We start from the raw sequence: 11,099 nt of genomic DNA, 5'->3' as shown, positions 1-11,099 counted from the left end.
TTGAAGTAGACTGGGTGGGGTTACTCTGGGTGAGTCGGTTGATGAGACCCCAGAGTATGTGGCCCCTATATATTGAGAAAGGGGCTCGTCGGTTCGCAGTGGCCGCCGTCGCCGCCGCTGCAGTCCAACTGCCTGTGCATTCTGTGCGGTGGACTCGGCAGAGGCGCGCAGGAGTCGACGATGGGGTATTAGTAAGGGGGTTGTATTGCTGCTGATCTTGATCGGACCTAGGCGCGGTAGGAGTAAGGGGGAAGAGAATAGCGCGGGTGGGAGGCGGGGGAGAAAGCACCCAGAGATGAGATTATGTAAGGGCTGCTATGGGGTAAAGCGTCGCGCGTCCGATCGTCTAAACGAATGCATGCATTTGATGCTTACGAGAGAGAAAACGACAGAACGAGTTTCTAGCATGGCTTTTAGTCTTTGGCACACAGCATCTACAATGATAGCATAGAACAGCAAGAACAGGCTTAGTTTGTCCATACTATAAGGCAAGAGCTATCCACATTCATGATTCGGAGTCCATTCAAAAATGCACACTAACACATGTACACACAGCAAACATATGAAAACTAATATGCAATTATATGGAACAAAATGCACATAGTTATGTGCTTTCAGCGCAGTTAAGTCATTTCTTATATATATATATATATATATATATATATGGGCCAGCCACCAAGAGTCAAGGCGTCATCTACAGTAGCGTTAGTTTAGTTGTGACGGCAAAACAATAGTAAGCAACCAGCATCTTTATCAACACGGGAAATAAACAGCCGGATACACGCGTAACATAAGCAAAAGCAACCCGACGAACACCACTCTGATGGCCAGCATTGGCCCTTACCGATCCAGCAGGCCCAGACACAGCTTTAATTCAGTCTACGTCCCTGAGAATTTCCCCATTCCCCGAAATTCATCGCCATCGCCCCCCTTAGCTACTAAACCGCCCTCCTCCGCGGCCCGCGAAGTCCAAGCTCGAATCCAGCCAGACCTAGGTCCAAACCCAACTCCATATCACATGCAGTAATAGGAATGCTACGGCGATTTCTTTAAAGCGCGGACGGTAACGGCATCACTATCAGCAGAAGCAGCAGCACGAGCAGCCTGTGAGTCATTACCGCCTTTACTCTGCCAGCAGCAGCGTCACCGCTGCCGCTGGGCCACGAGCACGCCGACAACTAGAAAGCTGCCATTATGGCTACTGCTGCCGTTAATACTGCTATTGGTGGCGTCACTATAGACAATATTCGCAGTACTAGTGCTGGTGATGAGGCGGTTGCAGCAACAACTGCTGCAGCCGCGTCCTATCAGGTCAGATGGGCAAACTAGTGGACGGCAGTAGCGGCTGTGTTTTAAAACTGGACAGCTAGCGGGAACAGCTGCAGCAGAAAATGGGGCTTACATAAAGGATATGAATTTGGGGGGTAAGGATGCAGCTGTATAATCTATGTTCGGAGCAGCGTTAGCAGAATCGCTTGTGGGGTACGGAGTGGGCGTTGGCGGTCATAGGCGCAGTAGGAAAGACGCGGATCACGGGAAATTTGAGGGAGAGACATTGCTAGAGGAGAGATCGCGATAGGGTTGATTTTGGACCACGGGTCGAGGTGGGGTAAGAAAAGGACAGAGGGGGGCGGGACAGACCCAGACTCTTCCTGCTGCTACTCGTTTGGCTTTGGTTTGCTCTTTTGCTATTGCTTCATAACAGTTTAGCGCAGGTTATAAGGAGTTATAAGAAACATCGAGAAAAACTCTCTCCCTTGACCTATGACAACCTGTACTGTTCCCTGCCAGTTGTTTATGTCCATAACACAGTCATCGTAGGGCAGCCTGCCTACGCGACTAAACACGACGGCCACAGCGACGGTTTGGCGCAGTCGCAGTAGCAGGAACGACAATACCTCACAACGCATACGAGAAAAAGCAAAAGACTATGTACTGCCGCATTCTCGCGCTCAAAGGCGCGGCCACTGGGTGGATCATATTTTCGTGTTCGAGCTAGACGAATCAAGGCGCATTGCATTGCGTCCCTTGTTGGGAAGCCAGACAGTTGCCTCTCAGGAGGAAGACAGCCAGGCTCAGCTGACGTTGCCTTCGATTGTCAACCCTGTCTAAGCAATGAGTGTGCACCGAGCATCAAGAAGGGCTTTGCAAGTTCGAGAATGGGCTTTAAAGCTGGGGGTAGTTGGCGGCGAGGGCAGATGCCTCAGGAAAGCGATTCGCGAAACCTAAGGGACTAGAGGTAGCTAGGGAACAGGCAGTCTGGGCCGGGACCACGATAGTATAAAAGGGAGATGGTGATGAAAATGGGGTGAGCGAGGGAATAGTTGGTGCTGGTTGTCGAATAGTTGGCAATAATGGCCGTGGGGATGGTATAAGTGCAGAAAGAAAAACGCTAAAGTTAGAATAGTTTGCAGGCGAAGCTGGTCCTCCGTTTGCTTGGAGTTAGGCACTAGCGGGTTGTTGGCAGGCATCGACGGTACGAGGGTTGACTGTGTGAGTGTGTAGTTAGTCGACGTCCCGATGAAACGGGCACGTACCCGTACGCATGAAAAAGAACCGAGAACAGCTTGCGGCGGTAGCAGGGGCAGACGACGAAGTTCGAATAGAAAGACTAACGTCGCAGGAAATATAGCACTTTGGGTTGAAGGGACTGTTTTCGTAGTCGAGATAGGGGGTATGAAAGCATAAGAGTGGTCGGGTGGGGGCAAACAAAGAAATACCGAGGGCGAAAGCTTAGTGTAATTGGAAACAACAGGCAAAAGAGAAAACATGAGAGAATTTCGCATGGCGCCGCAGATGTCCTACCTCGAACAACGCTATTTGTTAATTAGTGTTTTCATCGATCCTTAGCTTTGATAGTTGTTTAAAATGTACTGGGTTTGAGGGCATACTCAGGCCATATGTGTAGTCTGTATATAGTACAGAATTTAAAGCTAATGATTTGGTGGGATCGGTTATTTTTGCTAGTGACCCCTGGAATGGGCTAACACACTGCAGCAGTTACGAAAAGCAAAAGTCTTCTGAAGAGTACTCAACATTCAGACGTTGCAATCTCCGTGGGGTTACTACTTCGTTACGTCTGTTCAAATCTTAGCTTACTTTATTTTTATGCATTCATGGATGGTGCTTGAAGTCAGTCAGCCCATTGATTGGTTTCTGTACAAAGCGAGAATGATGAAAAATTCCGGTTAAATTTATATGTTTTCCTTATTTAGATTAGTATACTAGCTAATACTAATTAAATTGAATTCATTTGCATAGGATTAGTTTGAAGTTCAGCTAGTCCTAGTTACATATTGCAGTCCGCCGCAATGCGAAATGATCGCGACCTTTGAACGTGAAGTACATGCGAACATTGCAATCATCTAGCCTCAGATTATAGTGCTTTTTCATCAATTGATATATTATAGCAGTATAGCACTGTGCATCATTTACAGTAGAAAGGGCTGGCCTTCTAGGTCCTGACAGAGCAATTTACGATCCCCGACGTATATCTCGGCGTTTATGGTAGATATTATCGGCACAGAGTGTCTATTCTTAGCAAAAGGCTTACTACTAACCTCAGTCGTATCTGTAAAATGGTTGTGCTGTTACTATAAAGCAGACTGGCAATTTATGGCGCTCCTTTCCAGTGTCGAAGTCATACATAGAGAAACCACCTTTATGGATAATTTTATTAAAAGAACATAGCTTTGGCTAGCTGCGCGCATATGCGTCCTAATAAACCCGGCTTGCCTCTGATACACAGACCCCTCCTTCTGGATCGGTAAAACATGTATCTTTTAGGACATAAATTAGCGCAATACCCTGTAGTAGCTATTCGCCAAAAAGTGCCGACTATCGAGACATTTTCACTCAATTGCAAATATTTATATTAATATATGTGTGAATAAGGCATGATACTGTTAATATCGTGTTTTTTTTTTCATCAACAATAAGCGCGTTTATGACTGCAGATTTCAGGACTACTTTGGTAAACAATGCCAATAAGAAAAATCATAAATCGGCGTATCCGATGTTAGAGCTTAGTTTTTAGCAATTGCATGGCGTTTTGTCCCTTACCAATGCAACAACGAATAAAGAATTCGTTTTATCCGTTATCTCTTAAGCGACCTAATTGATTATGAACTAACTTTGCAATGGATGGATCATCGTTCACATCCTTTATTCCTAGGCGCATTTCTCCTTCCAGGTCAAAGAAGAATCCTTCTCTTATTTATCGAACAACGAATTAACGCCTGCCTATTTGTCCTAACGCAGAAAGCGTTTAATCGTATACTACTAATACCTAGGTCCATTTCAGTTAGCGAGCTCTGCCCTTCGCGGCCATATTTGTAGTGCAATCGGCCACGTGCTTTTTGTGGGCGGGGTTCGCGAGCACCGCAATGGGGCAGCACCTACCTGCTCCCATCACCATCACTGGCCTACGAGAGGACGACCTACTGGCGATCGCCATTGTAAATACGCCACTGTTCAGCTGCTACCCCGGCTGTTGCTTACGCTGTAGAACGACCTTTTCTCTATACTTCGCCTGCTTTAAATACTAAGGCGCAAGTAACCCACTCGATGGAAGCCTTCGACCACCGCCAACACAGTAATCTCTACTGCACTAATACGCAGTGCCATAGCGCGGATTGTAGCGCGCGCGAAACCGTAGGAAACGCCTGCCCTATGCAGGCCTATACTATTTCATATTCTAAGCCTTGCGGGCCTGCTTCCTCTATGTCTGACAGGCCTCTCTCCTGGTTGGCTGTCCTACACGACCGATCTAGGCCTGCGCGCTGGTCTGCCGTTCGACTGGGCGCTATTTTTTATGAACTCTGTCTCGCCCCCGAGAGACACACACCGCAGCTGCCTAGTCACCCAACCATCCGGCCAGTCTGAGAGCTTGGCAAAAACAGCGGCTGCCAAGGCACAGGAGGAGGTCCTACAGCTCACAAGGAGGTGGAGTCTTGTTGCCTGCTGCTGCTGCCGCCGCCGCCGCTGCTGCTGCGACAATGTGTAGTAGATATAGTACTATCGTAGTTTTGGTAGCCGGCAATAACAAAAACCTTCAGGAAGATCGTGCGCCAATTCGTTATTACGTCGAACGTGGAAAGGAGATATTTTCATGCAGTAGCGTCTGGAAGGCTGAAGGGATTGTCTGTACTGCGTAGGCGTTCTCAAGTTTGTTACCACTCTATATAGATCGGTGATTGCAAATAGGTTAGTCCGGGAACAGATGTGAGCGTTCATTGTTGCCAGATATATACGAGTAAATGAAAATCACATTGGACAGTGATCGCTATGCTTCGTTAATGATACTTTTCGTGTACGCTAAAAGAGCGGACTGAAGATGCGTATCTATGTAGTAGCGCGTATCTGGCGCTATTTTACAAATACCGAACAGCAATAGGATCATTGGTGGCCTAGACGACCTGGAGCGCAAAAAAATGGTCGAGCAAAAATATCAAACTGCTTAAAGAATTACTCATTACGCTAATAACATAAACAATCGACCATAACAAGAGTGACTCTATTTATGACGATATATTCACGCACCAGCCATATCCGCTTGACACATCGAGGCGATGCTATGGGAAAAACATTTCGTTAATATATTCAATCGATAGTCGCCAGTTCGACGCGTTTCTAGCAGCATCTAGTCAATGGAAGTTGTCACGATGCTGCCTCACAAATGCCTGCGAGGTATTCGCTATCGGCAGCTGGCATACTGCCCTCGCTTTCTCTTCTGCCGATTCCCGCGAAGGAGTACACACCGTAAGCACATCGGGCCGTGCTGTTTTTTTGTTAGCATCCAAGCCATCGTAGTCTTTCGCGTCTCAAGCACACACAGATGAACGAATGCACACATCAACGAGCACATCCTTGCCGCTCTCCAGGCGACCATCTCTCTTCAAGGAGGATGCCAGTCTCGATGCAGCAACGAGTGCAGGCTTGTCCCTGCCTTCTTCTATTTTGTTTCTTCGGAGCTTCTAGCTTCGCCTTTGCGTGCTCGGCCTGCAATGAAAACCCTTCTCTAGCAACCAAACGTCAGGCATCCATCGAGCGCCTCTTCAGGCGAAGCAAGCTTGATGCTTCATTTCCTTTGAAGCATCCCTTGAATGTAAAGGGGTGGAGGCATCGTCGGACGAGGACCGAGAAAGTACGAGATACACGGAGCCTTCTCGTCTGCAGTAACAACACCAGCAGCAGTAGCATCATTGCATTTTTTATCAGGTCGATAGCACGAGGGTGAATGGGCAAACATATGACTGGCAACATCGGCCGTGTGGCGACGGTACAGGCCAGGCCAGTGGTCCTGTGTTAAAATCCTAGGGACCTATACTTAGATAGGTAGATCGCGCCTGATCGCCCGCTGCAAGGGCCAACGGTGCCCGCCTACTCCAGCTCTGAGCCAGCCGGACTTGGCTTGATCACACCCGCTGATTGTCATTATCTAGGCTCTGTCCTGTTGTCTATGGGCTTTGCATCAAGCGATTTGATATCGTCGCGACTATCAAGATCGTGTCGATCAAACTTGTAAGTTTCGAACTAGTCTTGTTTTGCTTCAAGCGTTTCTTTAATATACAGCACGGTTTCATGGTGTAGGTTCAAATTATGCTGGAGGCCGAATGAGTTAGCCGAATCCTTTTGCACTGAGTCGTTTGATGAAGTATTGTAAATCTGTATCAGTCACATGGGATGGCCAAGGGTTATTCAGTCAAGAAAAGTCAAAGAAGGGGCGGTAACGTTCTGACAGAAGAGCGATGATGAACAAGCCACGGCTATCTATAGGGGTATACTTTAAGCTGAATTGCAGACGGCACTGACTTATAATCCATTTATATGATACACGGTAGTAATGATGTGTCCTGGTCGTATAAAGAATTTCGATGTTTCTGCGTACGATGAACTTCAGTCAAAGATGGCATCAGCTCTTTTGAGAACATAAAGTTAAGCAGTTACGATGTGCAATCTGCACAACGAGATCCGTCCGTGCTTTTCCGGATTTTTCTACCTTAAAAAGCGGCGTCTTAAAATGATGAATGTTTTTTTCGCATTCAGGCTTCAACCTGTAGCTTCGCGGACGCTCCATGCAGAAGCGCACGTTTACTTATCCGGTAGATAGATTAGCAACAATTAAGCATATTGTGTCTACGATTCTAATTCTATTCCTGTTTTTGATGTTCTCGCTCTGTTTCTTCTAGATTTTCGGCTCCAAGGCTGACTTGCAGCTCCACACCCAGAGCCACATGCGGGAAACCAAGCCGTACAAGTGTTCGCAGTGTTCGAAGTCGTTCGCCAACTCGTCGTACCTGTCTCAACACACGAGAATTCATCTGGGCATCAAGCCCTATCGATGCGAGATCTGCCAACGCGGATTCACTCAACTTAGTCACCTTCAGCAGCACATACGCACCCACACGGGTGATAAGCCGTATAAATGTCGCCATCCCGGCTGTAACAAGGCGTTCTCGCAGCTCAGCTCGCTGCAAAGCCACAGCCGATGTCATCAAACCGATAAGCCGTACAAGTGCAACTCATGTTATAAATGCTTCGCCGACGAAGCCTCGCTACTCGACCACATCCCGAAGCACAAGGAGAGCAAGCACCTGAAGACGCACATCTGTCAATACTGCGGCAAGAGCTACACCCAGGAGACGTACCTCGCCAAACATATGCAGAAACACGCCGACCGCTTAGATGCCAAGCAACGCAGTACGATCGCCTCGACTTTGCAGGGTCTTAGCGGTTCGGCCCTCAGCGGAACCGGCGCATCGCCGCGTCCCGACGCCAACAATCCGCTCTACTGGACGCATACCCCATCGAAAACGCCAACGCCACCCCAACCTTCGCATCTTGATCACCTCAATCCCTGCCATCTAGACCTACAGGTTCAAGTGAGTAATGATAAGTAAAACGTTTACAGTATTTTGGCTCATACGATCGGCAAATCGACATTCGGTGGATCGTACAGACGTCACTATTGTTTTGTTTTCTTAATATTTTTAACCATATACCGTTGCAAAGAGGTGCTTTCAGGCTGCAAGGTCAACCGGTAATACTAAATTTAAATTAAAAAATAAATCAAAAATAATCTCAAGAGATTTTCCGGAACCTCGGGCGCAAATAACTGAAACGCATTGTGGAAGACCGTATCTGTACACGTTGCCCTGATGTGCATCGTGCACTGAGGGTCTTCCGCTATGGAACAAACTCAGTTGCCTATTGTTGGATTAAGTCAAAGATCGGATTACTTCAGGTTCAAGCTCAATATTTCCTGATCAATTCGAATCAAGGTTCGAAGCCGGGCATAGACACACGGTTCGTTTTGTGCTGGCAGGAGCCAATCGTCTGATGAATGCCTCACGGCGATGCCGGACGTGAAAGTCAAAACATAGAACTCTTGTCAGTTTAAACAAAATTATCCATCGAATTTCTTCGAATCATTTACTTATAAGCGGAATACGTGGAATATTGCTTAGGTTATCTGGTCACCGTTCTGGTAACCACGCATCTTAGGGATATGGATGGTGTGTAGCGTACTAACGATCACTTTTTTTTCCTTCTTTTCTTCCTGATCTTATATTGTACACGCTTACAGAGTCAGCAGTCACATCTTGATCAGTTGAATACATCCTACGATGGGAAAAGCTCGTCAGTATCGGCTTTCACGCCGATCCAGGGCATCCAGGGCATGCTTCCCGGTGGTCAGATGGGCCACGCGGTACATCCGTTAAGTCAGAGTCAAATTCAGGCTGGACCTCGAGCGCCCTACTTTCCCTACGAGCCCTTCCCCAGCGGCGTAGCGATGAAGACCGAGAAGCCTTCGGCGAGCTCGTCATTTCCTAGCAACCTCATCTCACTTCACCAGATCCGAAATTTCCAGGCGTCCATGCCGAACGCCATGCTGACCCAGGAGAGAGATTCCAAGGGGCAGAACAATCAGCAGCAATAGAGTCTGCCGCCCTGGCAGCTGCACGTCGCGTCAGGGCATCTCGACCATTAGGCAATACCACACTCTACAGAATCACATGTGTTTGTACGTTTGTACAGGTTCAGGTTGACAGTAACAGCAATAACAACAACAATTGCACACATAACAACCATGACAAAAACAACTACACAGTGGAGAAAAGCCGTTGGTCGGCCCGACATTCGCAGGCCAGGGACCTCGTCATCTTTTGCAGACGTCAAGAAGAGATGTTCTCGTCAGAACGAGAACAGCAACGTCAACCAGCTTGAATAGAAAATGGAGTGGAACCGTAAGAACGTGTACGTACAGAAGACTTTCTAAAAAGTGAAAACTTGAAAAAAATACGAGTCTAGCCACAGCTAATTCACTTTCCATTGAACCTTGACTACTTTGTAATGGCTTCAGTATCCACCCAGTATTAGTGAACCGACAGAGTAAGCAATTGGCGCACACTCCTTGTTATAGTCTCGAACAAGTAATCAGTAACAGCTACAGAAACGGAGTTATCGGTTGTTCTGAGCACAAGATAAATGAATACCGCGGCGTCTAATGATGATCGACAATTTCGAGATATGCGCGCGCAACGTTCTTCTCATACGGTAATTCATTAACTTATTTGCTTATTTCAAAGTGTCCTCCAAAAATAAACGGGGTGAAAATAGCGGAAATGTTGAATCTATTACGTACGAGACCAAAATACGCATGGCTACCTACGTGGCTTAGATTGAAGGCCAGCCAAATCAATTCTCATGCGCGTGACCCTTGGAAAATGCTGGTCCATGATGAACCGAACACAGGGCCATAATCAATAGAGTTGTGGGGTTTGTAATTAGCTACAATTGAATTACTGTAGATTTATTTGCGATTGTATGTCTCGGCTCGCGTTCTCAAGGCCTACTATCGCTCAGTCCCATCGTGATGTTCCTCTTGATGAAGACACCCCTCGACATGTAGCGCCCTCTAGTGGTAACGCCATATATGATAGCTTGTTTAGTATATGCAGTGGTTGTCATTCGGTTCTTATGCATTTGGACCCGCACTGCGACTGGGAGGTCTCTAGTCCTACCCGGTAAACGATTATTTATAATGTTCGATACGCTTCCGGGAGCCCCCAACCAAAGTCTAGCTCGTAATTGATGTATACTAATGGATATAATCTATTATTATAATTAAAAATGGATATACAGAACCTTCGCTATCAACTATCAATACGGGTGCGGTGTACATAGGAGACCGTCGTTTAACTCAACTGATCACAGAGATAAACGAAGGCGTTTTTTTTTGAAATTTTTGTTATTATTTTTATTTCTATTTTACTGTTTAAGTCTATCATTCATGTTTATTCACTTATTTTAATTGTTTTTCTCCGATTTCAACCCTCTTTTAGGTGATAATTGCACAAGGGAACAATTCCTAGTATGTACAAACATTTCATTTTTTAGCAGCGAATCGGCCACATCTGATTGCCGATTGCTAAAGGACACAATTTTCTGTCTGCCCAACTCTCGTCATCGGTGACGGGAATTTTATCTTGGTAATCGTGATTAATTAAAAAGTCTCGATTATTGACTCAATTGATTCATAGTTACCATTTTGGCGTATCTGTGTATGTCCGTGTATTTATTAAACGTGCTTATTGGGTGTGTAAAATGTGTGATACAATATTATTATTGGTAATATCCAATGTTTGATCCCATACAGTATGTACTCCGGTGAGGCAGAGTTACTCGGCTACTTACAAAGCCTTTTAGGTTTTCGTTTTTCTGATCTAGTTAAAAAATAAGTTAATGCTCACTATATTCAACGAATACGCGCTAATTTATTTCATTGTTTGTGTATTTATCTTCTAACTTAAGTGTTTTGCGGTAACGTAATGATGAAGATGCAGATACAAATGTACTTCTAAGAGAAGATTTTTAAAATAAGTATAAATAGTATTGACCAAACGTTATTTATGAGGATCACAAATCTACTATATATATATATATATATATATATATATATATATATATATACTCAAACCCAGATGCTGACTATAGAGATGTGCTAAATGTGAAACGTGTGTTAAATCTATCTCATTAAGTCAGTTTCAAAAACAAAATATCCAAGGCTGCGTCCCTCCATGTATACTTTTCTTCAG

The 11,099-nt window shown here is 45.8% G+C and overlaps 1 protein-coding gene across 3 annotated transcripts in view; it reads left to right on the top strand.

Moving 5' to 3' along the window:
• The window catches only part of LOC111253356 (uncharacterized), a 174,282-nt gene that overhangs the window by 154,563 nt on the left and 8,620 nt on the right, over positions 1 to 11,099 (top strand). For 2 of the 3 annotated variants that reach the window (XM_022812625.2, XM_022812624.2), the window contains 2 exons: positions 7,191 to 7,883; positions 8,588 to 10,767. In XM_022812625.2, the coding sequence (XP_022668360.1) occupies positions 7,191 to 7,883; positions 8,588 to 8,941 (1,047 nt within the window). In that variant the 3' untranslated portion in view covers positions 8,942 to 10,767. Of the gene's footprint in view, positions 1 to 7,190; positions 7,884 to 8,587; positions 10,768 to 11,099 lie in introns of those variants that run through there. The other variant, XR_015330726.1, reaches the window with a different exon arrangement.

This window comes from Varroa destructor, unplaced genomic scaffold, assembly GCF_002443255.2.
Source record: "Varroa destructor unplaced genomic scaffold, Vdes_3.0 BEIS01000006.1, whole genome shotgun sequence".
In the NCBI taxonomy this organism is placed as follows: domain Eukaryota; kingdom Metazoa; phylum Arthropoda; class Arachnida; order Mesostigmata; family Varroidae; genus Varroa; species Varroa destructor.
The sequence above is the reverse complement of the archived record's forward strand: the minus strand, read 5'-3'. Positions and strand labels throughout refer to the sequence as shown.